General features: G+C 44.2%; 1 protein-coding gene across 7 annotated transcripts in view; it reads right to left on the bottom strand.

Moving 5' to 3' along the window:
- The window catches only part of pcdh7b (protocadherin 7b), a 108,509-nt gene that overhangs the window by 49,470 nt on the left and 41,969 nt on the right, over positions 1-17,070 (bottom strand). For 3 of the 7 annotated variants that reach the window (XM_078275620.1, XM_078275621.1, XM_078275617.1), the window contains exon 2: positions 5,914-6,133. The exons of 2 other annotated variants lie outside the window; for them this stretch is intronic. In XM_078275620.1, coding sequence (XP_078131746.1) covers positions 5,914-6,133 — 220 coding nt within the window. The remainder of the gene's footprint in view (positions 1-5,913; positions 6,134-17,070) is intronic. 2 more of the 7 variants (XM_078275622.1, XM_078275618.1) reach the window with 1 other exon arrangement.

The following is a 17,070-nucleotide window of genomic DNA, read 5'->3' as shown; positions in this document are numbered from 1 at the left end:
ATCACAAAAAGAAATAAGGGGTGTGGGGGTAAAGGACAGATGGAAATGAATGAGAGACACACTGCTGAGGACTTTGCATGGCACCCAATACAAACTCTTTTTATGTGCAACAACTCATTCTTATTTCTTTCATTTCTGTCCCGCTTTTAATTTCCTAAATAATGTTGTAGTGTTTGTGAACTTGTGCACACATGGATTGCGTCTTCGGGGAGGGCGACGGGGGGAAAAGCGTGTGTAACATGCTGATTGATTGCGCAAGTGCCTTCCGCTGGGTGATTTTTTGCTACATCGCTCTCCGCCAGGTGGTGATGGGCGCACAACACACGTGCAAACACACAGAAACACACACATACCCCATCCCTCCACCAAGTTGGGGGAAATCAGACCTAAGACCAGCGCTGCTGCCGCCACTCCGCTCTTGAAATATGAATGGTTTTAATTAAACAAACTCGCTTTGCCATCTGGCCCTACAATTGGGCTCGCCTAATGAACAGAGTTACACACAAACACACAGACATACACACCCATTATTAACCAGGCTAAGCAGCATTCCAACAGGCATAGCCTCGGAAATAGAGAGAAACAACAGTGAAGTGATCTAGTGAGGTGCTTCACAGAGCTGGAAAATGATAAAGCCCCTCATTGTGCTGAATGAGGAGTGAGTGTGAGTGGCTAAAGTGTGTGTTTTTATGTGACTAGGCATATGTGTGTTCATTTCTCTGTGTAAAATTGTGCATTTCAGTCAGTCTGTCTGTCTTGTGTACGTAGACAGTGTCTGTACTCTACCTCGCTTGCCTCAACTGCTATGATGTGCCACTTGTCTGTCTTACTCTATCGGGCCAGTTAGCCAACACTAAATAATGATGTTTGTAATCCAGCGGTGGTACCCCAAGATTTCTCAGCAGGAGAGAGAGGAGAGAGAGAGAGTGTGTGTGTGTGTGTGTGTGTGTGTGTGTGTGTGTTGGAGGGTGGTTGTCTGGCAGCCAAAGCCCAGAAACGTGGGAGGCATGCTAACGTTAGCAGCCAATAGGACGTGCTATTACTCTCTTACAGGCCACAATAAATTTGCACTATTCATTTGTCTTAGCAGCCAGCGTAAATTAAATCAGGCATCAGCCTCTGTGAGATGCACTCAGTGATGTAGTAGTAAGGAAAAAGTCGAGTAGACTAATATATATCTTCTTCTTTGTTGGTGTTCATCATAAGGCACAGATAAACACGACGATATAAAAAGAAATAGCTTTTTTTTTACTTTTTTTTTTTAAACTCTTCTGGTTCTTTCTCTATCCTCTACATTACACATGCTAATGTCTAGATAGGATACTTTGCTTACCTGTGTATGGTATGAGCAGCAGAGCATGCACAGTTCAAAAAATGCATTAGCATTTTTTAGTCTATATCAAAAGCAGCTACATAATGATTCACACTGTGGATCAAATAGGATAAATCCTCGTCAGTGTGGACACACGTGCACTAAAAGGCCCACTCAAGTAAGGCGGCCATGTTGTTTTCGGAAGGTATACATGTGTTGATTTTTACTTCAAAGACGGCTGTACTTTTGCATCGTCTTCTGCAATCTGGATGCAGAGTTGCTATAGTCAACTTGCAGGAGAAAGAGAAGGAGATCAGAATGATGTTCCATGGCACTGCAGGGACATGACTTTGCTTTCAATGAGGGCCTACAGTCATACACGCCCCCATGTGCATTTTGTGCCTTTTTAGGAGCAACCAGGCGGCGACTAGCAATTTGGCTTTTCTCCAAATGGCACGAGCATTTGTTATGTTCAGAATAAAACACTTTCTCCGACAGCTGTTAATTTGGAATGCACCTCGCTTTTGTTTTGTCTCCATACCTTTTTTTTTCTTCTTCTTTTCTTTCCCAACATCTCTCACGATATCATCACTTCTTGGCTAGTCTATGTGCCACAGGCACAGCCCTCTGCATAGCTGCACTGAACAATTATATTACATCTTCAGTGCCGCGGGTTGTTCACATTTGCAGGAGGTTTCATATGAAAGCGCTTTGCACACCTCACTCATGATGAAAGGCAAGTGTGGAAGCATGTTATTTTGAGGTGTACTTGAACTTAGACGGTAAAAAATTGAAAAATCCACTTCGCCCCCCCACCCCTGGCGATGTGAAGATCAATAATAGAGCACAAGTCTTTGACCCACCGATAACTCTGTACATCTGGAAGGGCTCTTTGACATCCATAACGGCCTAATCGGGTGTTTGACTCCAAACACTCAGCGTTTATGAATATCTGATGAGCACCGGGGTAAGCTTATGAATAAGTGAGGGGCCCAGCTGTGCATCAAAAAGATCAAGACTTCGTGAAACGTAGCAAATGTCCTAGCTGAGCACTATATGGTACTAGATGCAGCTCCAGAGTTTTGGTAAAATTAATGTTTTTCTTGCTGTAAAGACTACAAATTGAATTCTTTGTGCGCTGTTCAACGTTACAAAGTCAGAAACATAATGATACAGCTGAATTCTCATAGGTTCCAGACATGCAGCTTGTCTCTCACTCTGCCGAAGCAACGTCTGTGAAGAGGAAACTACAGAGGAGTTTTGTGTGATAGTTTGTGCAGAGTGGATTCGGTCAAGAATGTTCATATTCCCGCGATGACACTCCCTGTTTTAAGACTGTCTTGGATGGAGAGGTTGGTTCTTTTTCTTCTTATTTGACACTCCCCATGGAAAGAAGTCAACCAATAGAAAATAATAAAGTTTGAATCCTGACCTTGATGAAAGAGATGAGGAAAAGAAAACACAGTCCCTCGGCACATCTTTGCATGGTGGAAAGAAAGGAAGGATGGAGAGCGGGAGGCACAAGAGTGAAAAACAAACTGTGTGTGTGTGTGTTGTCTTCCAAGTGTGTTTGTCTGGGTCCATGTTAGTACGGATGCCTGCACATGTGTGTGTATAAATGTGTTGGTGTGCGTGCATTCATGTGTGTGAGGCAGACGAGCAGCTGCAGCGGAGGATGATTGTTCCTTCACGTTGTGCGAACATCGATCGACAACAAGCAAGTTAGAAGCCGGAAAAGGCACGGAATCAAACAGGGACACAAGCCTTTGTTCGTGTTATACCCTGACACAAAGCAATGGCAATCAAAAATAAGGAATCAGTAACACTGTGAATGGAAAACAAAAATCCTCAAACTGACACTCTGACCCCAAAGTCTTGAATTGACACCAATCGCTTTCATCTACACACACACACACACACACACACACACACACACACACACACACACACACACACACACACACACACTTCCCTCTTTGCTTGCTTCCTTCTGTTCGTCTACAGGACTAAATAAAAACCACGAATCACTGTCGCATTACGCACATAAATGCCTGCAATTACCTGTCGCTAATGATGCCCATGCCAACACTGAGCACCACTGCAAGCCATCTGCTAACTTTTGTTCTCCCTCTTTCCTCATAACTCCCCTCATTTTATAAAGAAGCTAGGCCTTCATATAAAGCAGTGCTGATGGTGTCTGTGTGTGTTTTGGCTACAACACAAGGGGGAGTGCTAATGACTGTAGTTAGCATCGCTCTAGAGGCTGAAGCACTTTGCCAATATTTGCCCTAACCTTTGATGATTGCATTTACTTTACACTTAGGCATTTTGCTGATGCCCTTATCCATGGTGACCTAGCATAAGTGAGAAAGCAGGGGCTCAGAGTCTTCCTCAAGGACACATTACCAGGAACAAATAGCTGTTTTTGATTAAAGGACAGGACCTAGACCAATTACAGTGTCTCAGATCACCCTACTGCTGCCTACCTAACTCCAGGTTATTATTATGAACTGTAATTGCATGAATGTGCTGCAAGATATTCAGAGACTGCGTTGAAAATAATATGTTGAACAAAAACAGGCCAATATTCGCATGCACTCACTCGTACAGCTGCCTTTCCATCTACACGCACACACACACACACACACACACACACACCCATGCACACACACACACACACACACACACACACACACACACACACACACACACACACACACACACACACACACACACCCATGCACACACCAGTTCAGCTGATCTCACAAAGATAGCGAGTAGCAGCAGAGCTTGTTGTTTCTCTTGGATGCAGACTGATTCATGAATTGACCTTGACTCTGTTCCTCCAACAAATCTGCTCTAAAACTCCAGTGTGTTTTGCAATAGTACCCTCTGGAAAAAGGAGAATTGACAACATATGTGCACTGAGCTGAAACCCGAATTGGTGGGGATTATATCCCCAAGTTATTTTGGGTCAGTGTGCTAATTGTAAAATATTTCACATCGGACAACATTGTATGATACATGGGCTTTTCTTTGGTATTCAATATTCAATTTTGTTTCACTACTTATGTTTTTGTTCTTAAGGTGGATTTGATTGACAGGCTGATCACACTTTTCATCTCACTGTGTGCTCTGCCATAGGCTGTCCCTGTTCTATTACTTTAAACCGAGACCAAATTGAAATGAGTCTTTTAATTGGGTCTAATTTGGCCATTAAATCGGGGCCTGTTGTCTAAAAAAAAAAGAGATTTTAAGTATCCACAAGGTAGCCCTATGAGGTCATATTAAAGTGGTTCAAATCCCTTTTAATCTGCATTAAGGCCAACATTTGAGAAAGCTCACTGTGGACACCTGTGTAACTGCCTGTTTGATGTGCACATCTGTCCGCTTTGCCTGACTTTCTATCTGGGGTCATTGCAAACCCATAACTAGACATTTTACCCTCTCCCTAAAGGATGTCCGGGCCTCACCTTGTGGCTACAGTGGAATTTTATACTGACTCCACTGATCTGAGATAAGTCAAGACATCATCTCCAAAAACAGCTCCATCTAAAAAGACAGGATTTGAATCTTTGAGCCATTTGAATATCCTTATCCTAAGCTGCAGTGGGGAAGCCTCTGCACTTAGGCTTAACACTCTCAAGACAGCTATTCCTTGTTAAGCATCGCCTCAGACTCCTAGACTATGAGTGGGACCATTACCCCCATCTCTCACTGCACTCCCAGATACGCACACTCCCACATATTTTGGTCTTGGTAGGAAACTAGCTGCTGTGAGAAGGTTCTGCAAGGGACTATGTAGTGCTGTACCCAGGGACTGCCTTTACTATATGCTGTTTTTCCACTGCTCCCACTCAGTTTCTCTAGGCTGCAGTGTTTTTACATTACAACTGACAGAACAGCTCTATCTCTAAATACAGGCCTCAAGCCAAAGACACATTACAAATAAGTACAGCAGCTATCTGTATATAGCTTCTAAACAATTCAAGTTGCGTATTACCCCCCATTGTTAGTCCTCCTTTACTTCATCTCAAAGAACACACACAGATCTTGTACAAAATCTACCCTCAGCCCAGCTGAAACGTAGATGACGATTGAAATTAAATTGGAATTGTAAAAAAAATGAGAGAGGACTAAAGGGAGAAAAACAGCCTGAAAGGTGTTGATCTTAAAGAATATGTCTGTTACATAAATTCCCTCGTGTAGCTCCTTTGATCAAATAAGCCTGGTGTTTCTGAAACAGAATCACATGTTTTATAATAAATCCCACACCTCGTATTCACATGATGTACATTTGTGGAAGGGCTTTAATACAAGTTGCAACAGCTTCTACATCACAACCTTAACCCCACATTACACCTGGTAATGTGGTGTAATAGTTAGTTACTATAAAACTAACCAAAAATCTTAAAGCCAAAAAACATCTAAAGAAATGTCTAACAAATGTTCAAAAAGCACAGACCCTCCTCATGTTTTTGTATGTTTCTGAGACTGTCTACCGTCGGGCGTGCCGCTGTGGTGAATGCTCTAGGCAGTATGTGCGTGTGTGTTTCCTGTATCTTAACGCTTTCTTAATCTTCTTTAGTGTTTGCCCCTACCATTTTCCATGTGCTCTGCCTCACCGACACTGCCATCCGGCGTTGTCCTCTCGTAGCTGTCCTCGGGGAGGGGAAGGGCGCCCAGCCGGGGACCCGATGAACTCTTGCTGCTGGGCGTCTCCGACTCGTCCAGGCCACTGTCGTAGCAGCTCTGCAGCGATCCCTGCTGGTGAGGATCCTGGGGCTGGCTCACCACCGAGAAGGTCACTCGGCGAAACGGCTACAAGAGAAACCAAACGGCCGGGGGTCACTATAAAAGGGACTGTTTTGCTTTTCTTTCTTTTTTTGGTATTGTTTGACGACAGCTAGGGAGTTGGATCCTCCTGGATTTTTGAAAGGGATTCTGGGTCAGGATGGTAGAAAAATTAGGAAAAAGGGGGCAAGGTTAAGGAGACTATGCTTTAATTGAATGAGTCAGTAGGAGTCGTAGAAGTGTGCTAACTAGATTTTAAGGGCACAACTAACAGGGCTAACCAAGCTAGCTGTGATGTCACTTTCCTGACCCCAAAAAGAAGACACAGAACCTAATATGCTCTATCACAATACAATACCCAACAAAGACCTTTTTATCAGCACCAACAGGGTCATGTTTTTCTCTCACTCTGAAAACTTACAATAGGAAGACGTTGTAACAAGGACATGGAGGAGGCTATACAAAGGGAATCTTTCACAAGCTCGCTTGGAGCTCAGGGGACCAAGAAGACATGGCAACCTGTTAAACCTGTGTGTCAAATACAACTAAGAAGGAAAGAATGCACCGGCCTCATTCACTTGTTTATTTGCCCACTAAAAAAGAGGACAAGGTGAGCAAGAGTCCGGCTCTGCAGGAAGTCCGATTGTACTCCGCAGAGCGAAAGCGCAAAGACAAGTGCACACAAACTCACACACAGGGACACCTACCCGATTGCATACACACTACAGCTTTCCCTAGATGAGTTGCGGGGTAACGTGGTCAATATGTGTAGCCTGCTCTGAAACATTATTGAACAGTGTCCTGAGTTACGCAGTAACCGAGCATGTCATTAAAGCGGAGGCCTTTTGCTCACTGTCTGCAGTCTGTTTTCCTTCCTCCCCTCCACATCTCTCAATCCCTGTCTGAGCGTTGTACAGAGGTAATGGCGGTGGGGGGGGAGAAAGAGGGAGAATGAGCATGAGGCGAGGAATGAAAGATCAGACTTGGTCATTACCAGAATAAATGGCATAACAAATGGCTAATGCCGTTCATTAATTAGATACAAACACAGTCAGAGCTTTTCCTCTGTTGCTTCTCCTCCAACACCTTGCTGGACGTCATCACTTGTCCTCCTGCTCGTCTGCTTTTGCCCCCCCCACCACCTCCCTACATCCACCATTTTGAGAATGTTAAACAGAACAGAGGCACATTCCTCAAACATTATCTCTTTTTCCCTCCATCTCCTACCATTCGTTCCCAAATTGTCTCCCCTGATGAAGTGAAATCTGTTGTCAGCCTCTGTAATCGGTAACTGCCTCTTTAATCTGTGCATCTATCCATTCCCCATTGAACACCGTCATTTGATCTGAGAGGCAGATGCCAAAACATCATGTCAAGCTCTTGTCGTGCCCCACGGATATTTGCTATGCGTAGGACATTCTCAGCAAGTGTTGACAGGTCACATCGGAAGTTGAATTTTTGTTATTTTGTCATCCTGAGACACTTACTGTAAGCACCTCTAAGTCTCTGCCAAGCACATGCCATGAAAGATTCTCTTTTTGATAATGAAATTACCCACAAGCCACTGGGAATAAAAAAAAAAAATGTCCTTGCTGTGTATGCCTGTGTGGAAATTGTGAATTTATTTATATATTTCCATCCGGTTCTTTTTCTCTTGCTGGCTGGCTAGCACAGCAATCTTGGCAATAAATCATGTTTCCATGTAATTACAATCAACACTCAACACATGAATTGGTATAAATATTCATGCAAATTTCACTTGGATAGTCAAACATTTGTTGCATAATTAAAACCGGGGGCCCAGAAGGAGAACTGCTTTCTGTAAGTGTAATAACACTTGAAGAGATGCTAAGATATAGATAAAACATGTTTTTTTTGTTTGTTTTTTACTCCATTACCACGAAACACTTGTTTGGTGTGAGGTGTGTGCTAACAAATCCTACAGCTTGCCTGTGGTGGGGGGAAAAACTACTTTGTCTGGATCAGATTTAGTGGAGTGCCATACTCCTTGGGAAACACCATTTTCTAATGATACAAATTAAATGACTGTTGCCTAATGAATTGCTGGCGAGACCATCGCAAAGAAAAGAAACACTCGAGCAGGCGCGTACCGAGGGAAAATTGAGTTTGGGAGAGAGAAAAGAAGCTGACGGGAAGAAGAAAAAAAAGTTAAATGAACAAATAGATTTTATTCACCTGAATTTCCCCTTATTTTCACTGGAGGGAGAGCAAGATAGAAGAGAGAGAAGAAAAAAAGCTGATTTGTTTGCAAACCAGAAATGGAGTTCACACGGAGATCGCCGGAGGCTTTGGATTACAATCTACAGTAACCACCGTCTGCACAGCGACCTTGGCTCCATTCATTCTGTCTTTTAAATAAATGAATAAACTAAAAAGCAATTCTTTCTTAGTCATTTTTCTCATATACTTGTGTCTGTATGTGTCTAGGTGTGTGTCTCAGAAGTCGCCGGGGAAGAAAAATGAATTGTCCAACATGCCATGTGAAATCACATATCGTTGTCACAACCAATGCCTTTTTCTCTCTCTTTCAAGTATTCATAGGGAGCAAATTTGGGGCGTGTCACATGGCCAAACCACAGGGAAAAATTAACTAAATGAACTGCCATGCACACACAATCAGGGTTGACAGCTGGGTTCTTTTCTGCCCCAAAGATACTTGTAACTAGCTAATGCATGAGCGAAGGCGAGGGGGATTCTCCATTGTGAGAAATAAAAGCAGGCTGTGGGTGTTACAGTGAAAGCTTTCCCCACGCTGTCTGTCCATGCTGTCATATGGCAAAGAGCTGACCTCTTCTCACCAGATACTGGTCATTTTCAGACCCGGGGAGTTTGTTAAGCCTGACTGAGTACATGCCCTTTGATGCCGGTCCCTCTACCTCCTACCCCGCCCCCATGGTCCACTCAGCTGCCAATCAATCTAGCAGTGCACAGACACATGACCCCAGTCCCATCTAATTTTAAAGGAGAGCCACAATTTTTCTAAAAAAAAAAAAGCAGAAGGGAAAAAAAGACATAAGAGCAAATTCAGTTTATTGACTGTCTATTGTGTGATGGATAATTTTAAAGTCTGGTTTTCAGAGATCCTTAAAAAAAATCAGCAAAGCAAGCAAAATCTCATCAAATGGTTCCATTTCAGTACATGGCTAACCCCCATGCTGTGTCCTGCCAGAGAGTGGCCATGCTTTCAATGTATGGTTTTCATTACAAGTTAGCACTAGTTTGCTTTATCTTCACCAGATGCCGGGACCCCTTTTCAGAGGGCCTCTTTGGGGTTGTGCCTGTGATTGAAAGCCAGCTGTGACAGCCACGGGTGATTGAGCAAATCCGTCATCCCAAAAAGTGAACAATGCAAACAAGCCACAGGTTTACTGGGAGCTATGGCCGAAGCTTGGCCCGGCCTATTTCCTGGACGCTGAAGGGAAAACACATGGGCTGCCTGACTCAAGCGAAGTTGGAGCCAATAAAAACAGGACCGTGCCGCTCGTGTCAATAATGTGTGACCTCTTGGATTTGATTTTCATTTCCTCCCCCCACTCCAAACTAGACGTTGAGCCGCTGTCGGCAGCACTATGTTTGAGCCTTACTTCTTCTTTTATCTCCCAGCAAACCTTGAATGGGTAAAACATTGTTTTGAGGTAGAACGCTCTGCTTTGCGTTAATACTCAGCGTTATTAAAATCAATGGCTCTAGTCAAGGCACATTACTTAAGGCGATACAGTAGCCTTAATGTCAAGCGTTTTTGAAAGAAATTGTCATTATCAAATCTCCAATCCTCCGATGCCACTCATTAATGATCATGATGCAGTACATGTACAGATCACACAATGGTGACTGTGTTTATTATCTACTGCCACTCCTCATCCACTGAGGTAGCCTTTTGAACCCGATCTCTCTGGATCTCTGGATTTATAATTAAGCCCACCTTCAACAGAGCCTCCGGACGGTGTGGAAGGATAATGGGACCATGTAGGTAGGTCTGCTTGGAAAACACAGTGTGTGTAATTTCAGCTGTAAATACCTTTTGGCGGATGGCAGTGACCCACTACCGTGAACCACAGGAAGTAATTGTGGCTGGGCAGGACTTGGGGCAAGGGGAGCAAGCATAAACTGCAGGGCTAGTGTCTTATTGCAGTCAACCAAAAGAAGATGGAGGGATACAGAGAGGAGAGTATGAGTAAGTGAGATGGAGAAATGGATAAAGAGGCCAGTCAGACCAGGGTGAGGGGGGAAGACTCGGAGAAATTGAGAGAAGTGAGTGACACATGAGTACGGCCATGATTGCCAAAAGTGCCAGTCGGTAATTAAGAAGCCATGTTTCATTTTTAATGGGCAACCAGACAGTGACCTGTGATACGCCACCTGAGACACACAGAAAGTGCCAAATAGACACGGTAAACCAAACAACATACTTTTTGGGATCTTAAATTGCCTTAACTAAATCACGGCCGCGGCTCAAATGCAAGTGAAGCTTGCTGTAATTCCAGTACTGGTGAATTAAAAAGATCATGAGATACACTAATGCTGAAGGCGATAAATGAGACAAATGCCCTCAAGGTGAATGTCTGACTGGAAATCAATTGGAATCTGATCAGGGTGGATTCAGGTTCTGTTTGGGTGCTGCTCAGTTGCACTTAATTACTATGCTAAGCTAAGCTAAAGACAGACTGCTGCTGCCTGGCTTCGGTAGTCAAAAACAAGAGGCCGAATGTGGATGGTCGTTAGTGACGAGGGGGAATTTTCAAAAAGGGGTTTTGTCAGGGCCGAGCAAGTTGAGGGAATTCTGGCGGAGTCGTTTGCTGCAGCTTTGTTAGCGCAACCGCCTGCAGAGTCTCAGGTATCATGTTCTAGCCTCACTGATAGCTTTGGCCCTGTCAAGCTCCAGTGCTCCTCTTAACTTCCTCACGTTCCCCCGTCTTCTTCAAGCTTCACTCCTCCGCACACATTCCTCCCAGGTCGTTCAGGATGAAGAGAAGAAACAGGGGTAACATTTCCAAAGAACACCCAAGACTCTGGGAGAAAGGAAAAGAAAAAGCAATGCCAAGATAAAAGAGGCTCTTGCGAGTTCAGTGTTTGATTTTTCCAACATTATCTTCTGAGTCAACAAAGACGCAAAGAGTGCTTTTTTTTTTCTTCTTCTTGTTCTAGTCTGCTGACTTTGTGAAAAGTCTTTTTTTCACATCCTGTCAGACAGCCGCTCTCACATGGGCATCAAGCTGCCTGTTCCTCACCTTAACTGTGCCCACAAATAATGGATTTGAATATAATAATGAGAGATCAGATTGGTAAATTTGAATGCATGTCAGGGAGCTGTAAGGTCATAAAATCCACATGGGTCCAAAGCTTGATAATAAAAAAATGTTAAACCCCTTTAAAAATACTTTTATTACAGGAGTGCAGACATTATGGGTAACACAGCACACAGTCTCGTTAAGAGTTGATGATGCTATTAGCACTCTCTTGTCGATCTTTGAAACCCTGAGTGTTTTTTTACCCTTCTGTTTTACCATGTGGTAGTTTTATGATCTGACCGCACAAACCGATCAATCAAATGTCCTTCAGCGCATGTCTTCTGGCGTTCTCTTGAGTCTTTACTGTCCCTTTATTGCACTCTGTGGCAGAAGAAATAGCTGTATAAATATATGTGCTCCAGTAAGAAAAGACTATTCAATAAATCCCCGCCTCCCAAAAAAACCCAGCGGGAAACCCAAAACATGAACTCCCTGATGCTTCCGACTATTGTATGGTTGGGGTTGTGCCATAAAAAGTTGTTGCTAGGCACAAAAAGTCCTCCGAAAAAACTCTGGAGGGATAGTCTTAGTCACAGAGCTTGTGCTTTGGGAACTACTTTGGATTGAGAAAAATGAAATGGGAATTGAAGTGGAAAACAAAGATGCAAAAGTTGGAGAGAATCTAAGAAAGGAACAAAGAAAAGGGAAAGGATAGGAAACAGATGATAAGGAAATGAGAAAGTTGGTGATCCTTCCAATCCCAAAAATCATTTTCTTCCTTCATCCACATCACCCTTTAGTCGTTTCTTTGCCCAGTGTGTTTGGAATGCCTTTGGAAGACTGCCACAGCTACCACTTTTCTATTAGCATGCTCCCCATGTGCGCAGCTGGAGAGACAGACCCGCAGGAAGAAAAAAAAATGGGGTAAAAAAACATCACACATGGTTACTTTCTTAAACTCCGGGCTAAACTTTTAATTGCTCTTCAAGTGGCGGATTAGGCCATTGGTGTAACAGAGATACTATTCAGGAGGGATGCGTTTGAACATCTTCAGAAGCTTAGCCCAACCCCTGACCTGCTCTGGATGGCAACCACACCATTTTTATGGTTGATAGGGTGGGGGGTGTAGATGGGTTTGCGGGGGCGTTGAGTGGCAGCGGATTAGCTTCAAGCTGACAAATAACACGCCCTTTGTGGGATTCTGTTGCTTTTCTGCTGGGCTGCAGATACACCATCACAGGGAGCCTGGTGTCATGTAGCTGATAGCATGGGGCTAAGAAGGACGTACAAAATTAGACATAAAGGCTTCATAATTCATAAAGGGAGGCTTGTCATTGTCATCCAAATAACTAATGTATTTTGCGTTTATGCTGTGATACATTTTTGCATCTGTCAGTCGCGAATTATGTTACATCCTCTCATTGTGAATGGATGGGGGCCTTCTCCTGTGTTGCCACGTTAGAGCCACTGCTGCTGACACAAGCTGGGAATGAGTTTCAACCAAACCCTGATGCTGGTGTTGCATACATAGAGTCTGCCTGCAAAATCTTGAGATCGCATTTCGTACTTTCTTTTGGAATTCAGCCCGTTGTTTGTACACCGACATCTGCGCGTGCACGTGTGCTATTGAAATCGCTCCCTGCGCACTCAAGCGCGGAAGTGCCTCTTGTCTGTCTGAGTCAAAGTGTATGTGTGTGTCATGTCTTTGGCATTGTCATGTCATTTCACATGTCAGCCTGTCATCATCTTAGGTTCCCAGTTGTGGCATGGCATGGCGTGAGGGGGGGATCCAGGTGTTTGTGTAAGGGGGGGATCCATCACAGCAGTGGCAGGGCTGTATCTGACCAACGACCTACTACTGTCAGTTTGTGACGAGCCTGGGGCTGGCGCTAACGTTAGCTTCTTGTGACACAGGTCTGGGTGTCAGCAAAAAGCATGACATGGCATCAACGAAGCCAAAGCAGCCAAATGCCAGAGCTGAGCACTCGCTGCCACGGATATGAGAAACAGCAGCTCACTTGTTTTGCTCCAAATGCTATATCGAAGGAAATGAATGTCAACGCAGAGTGAGAGAGAAAAAAAAGGCAGTGATAGGATCTACGGAGATGGACAGATTTGTAGAGAGAAGGATAAAGAAAGAAAAGGATGGAGATAAGGGAGAGAGAAAGATAAATGATTCTTTATTTACCATTCTGAGTCACTGATGACAGATAACCTGCATTTATGGGATCAGGGCTGCCATCCAAACAGGCAAAGGAGAGAGGAGAGAGATAGATTGGAGGAGGTTAGAGAGCACATCCAGCTTTTCCGCTAATGAGGCATTCTATTTGGGTATGATCGTGCAGGCATGTATCATTCAAGTGGGATAAGTAGTGTGTGTCCTTGCATGTGTGTTTTTAGCACCAGTTCGTGCCTTTATCTAGCTATGTGTGTGTGTGTGTGTGTGTGTGTGTGTGTGTGTGTGTGTGTGTGTGGGTGTGTGTGTGTGTGTGTGTGTGTGTCCTCATGTCATCTTTAGAATCACCCGCACTCTCCTCATTTCATCAGGATAGCACCACCAGGTGGCGCGTCTTTGCGTTGATGCAATGAATCCCAACTGTATGTCCTGATAATTTCACTTCCACACACTTCCCTTACAGATCCTATCTACCACCTGTTCCCTACAAGCGAAGCATACGACAATTACAATCCAAACAATTATGAAAACAATTTATTACAAATGAGTAATTCAACCCTAATGTCAGGATAAATAAACTGACGGTGAGAAGGGAGAGGATGAAGGAGGATGGAAAAGAGCCCAAGGCAAGTGAGGGAAGGAATGAATACAGAGCTGCGGGAGAGGAAAAGGAATTGAAAGAGAAGTGTGCAGTCGCTAACGTGCTACACTCTGCTGGTGCAACATGCGGATTATGAAAAATGGAGTGGCTTTATACACTTATGCGCACGTTTAACAGACCTGGAAACTTGGCACTGAAGATGTTCCTCCCCTCCACATTTCTTCCTGTCATGTTCCCTATCCCTCCATCCTCGTTCATCATCTCAACTCAGGCCCGTTATCTCCCAACTTCCCTCTCTCCCCCTATCTCCAGACTCTGTCACCCACCCTCCCTACCTTGCTATCTTTGTTAAGATCACGCAAGGTCAAACCTCCCTGACGTTTGATGGATGAAAATGGAATTAAGATGAAAGAACACTTTCAGATAATGAAGATCTGCGGCGGGAGATTAGGAAGCTGAGGAGGCTGCTGAGGTGCCGACCAAATTAATATTGAAATTTATGTGTGTTTGGCTCAGGCCCAGACAATCCCCATGTGCTATTTTCACCAGGGGGCCAAAGTGGAAAACATAACAAAAATGTTAATAGCATTTGAGGAGGGGGGGGGGGGGTATGTAGCTTTTTCTTTAGCCGATAGTGTTTATTTTGTCTGACATAGGAATGCACAATGCAGCCATTCAGGAGCAGATGAGGGATTGTGTTGGGAGCATTAAACATGCACATCTGTGGGGCTTTGTGTGTGGCACTGAAAGATTAAATACCAAAAATGTACGTGTGATATTTGAAGGTAGATGAGTGTGCACGCGCTGTTCACCATGTTTGCATACTAATATGTGCCTATTCAGAAATTTGCAGTGACTTTGAAAGGTGTATGATATACACAAAGTGCCACATGCAGGCAAATACATTTTACAATCCAATCTTTACCATCTCAGCAGTTCTAAAGAGCTGGATCAGTGTGTGTGTGTGTGTGTGTGTGTGTGTGTGTGTGTGTGTGTGTGTGTGTGTGTGTGTTACAGAAGATAGGCGAAAGTGATAATGCCCCGTGCCTCAGAAAGCATCACATACAGACAGTCTATCAAGGCCCTATATCAATGTCTGATGACGGCGATATGAACACTAATCCACATGTAGGATAGTACTCTCCTCCAAGGCACTTCTTTAAGTGCACTTAACCAACAATATCTCTCCTCTCCAATCCTTTCCACGTTCTTGCTTTCTCTTTGACACTATCCCCAGCGAACCGGGGGAAAAAAGCAGAGAATATCCATAGTGTGCTCTTAAGGTCTCATTTTCGGCTCCAGCCCTATTAGATCTCATTACTCAGTTGTTGACTGGGCAGCCATTTTGGGGCAGCTAATGGGAAATTTGATAATAGCGTCAGATTGTTTTGGTCCCCATTGTCACAAGCTTTCCGGCACTCTAGTTGCAGTGGCACTTTGTTAAGGGAGAAACACAGGAGTGTTTCGAAAAAACACAATTAACAGTGCAGCTTGTTTGTTCCCTCAGGTATTTCTGCCCAATAAGTCAAAAATAAATTCAGAAAAACATTGGAGGAGTACAAAAAAAGCTCATGGGTTCTTGTCCTCTCTAAGCTGCAAGCTGTTCCGCCTTATTAAATGAAGGGGAAAAAAACGTGGTCAGGTTACATAGGAGATTGCCAACAATGAAGCTCTTTGTTAAGACATTAAGTAAACAGGCAGAATGCAGAAAACCTTTTTTTTCACCTTAATCAAAGGTTGCAGATAGGTCAAACAGGCATGATTACTGGACACCTGTGCCTGCTCTTCAGTGAGCTCCGTACCAGTGTACAAATGCCCCTTTGCCATCAATCCCCACCTAAAAGTGTGTGTTTGTGTGTGTGTGTGTGTGTGTGTGTTTGTGTGTGTGTGTGTGTGTGTGTGTGTGTGTGCGCTTGTGTTAACCTATCACCTTACCGGCAGCTGGCATCCTAGGAATAAAACAATCGTCAGAGAGATGACCAGCGGCGGCAGAAGATGAAGGGGGGACAGTGTGTGGTATAGTGGCGGCGGTGCGCGGGGTTAGCAGATGGAACGGATCCTGTGTCTCAAAGGAATAAGCCCCCCCCATCCCCCTCCCTTCCTTCCTCATGGTGCAGGTGAAAGCACCTAACTGTATGCATGACTTTGCTCCTCCTACTCCTACTCCTACTCCTCCTCCTCTCTGTACTTATAATCAAGAAAAGGACAGGAATGATAGGACAGGGAGCTTTGAGGGGGAACAGAGAAAAGAAAGGCTGCTATTGAAGTAACCTAAGCTAGCGGAGAAAGATAGCCGCCATGTGGACACATCAGACGGCGCTCACTCAACCACACACACACACACACACACACACACACACACACACACACACACACACACACACACACACACACACACACACACACACACACACACAAACACAGTGGCAGCAACCTGTTCTGCTCACTGACTCCATGAAGGAGCTGGTGTTGGTGGTGGTGGCTATTGTGTGTGGCGGAGGGGGGGAGGTCAAAGACCGAGATGAATCCAAGATGATTATTGGTTTAAAGTGACATCAGTGGTAACAGATCTTAGTGACGAGTGGTCAGAACGGCACAGTGCATCTCATGCAGCATCATCAAGGATCCATGATGCCGGATCAATACGGAGGCATGAAAGTCGGGTTAGCAATATGTGTGTTTGTGATTGCTATGAATAGGCTTTCTTGCGTCCTTGTGGATTCTCAGGGAGAACAGAAGAGGGATGCGCTTCTCCGCCCACTCTCCTTTTTTCCTCTCTTTCACTTTCTCTATCTTCCTCCCACTGTTACCTAGCCATAACAGAACAACAACCCACCAACAAAACTCAAGGCCAGAATTGAGGCTGTCACATAAAAAGACAAAACATCAGTTTAATTTGAGCTTGCATTACATTGCCATTTTCTCTCCCTTTGATCTA

Source organism: Sander vitreus, chromosome 19, assembly GCF_031162955.1.
Source record: "Sander vitreus isolate 19-12246 chromosome 19, sanVit1, whole genome shotgun sequence".
Classification (NCBI taxonomy): Eukaryota; Metazoa; Chordata; class Actinopteri; order Perciformes; family Percidae; genus Sander; species Sander vitreus.
Note: the sequence above shows the minus strand (reverse complement) of the source record. Positions and strands in the feature narration are given on the sequence as shown.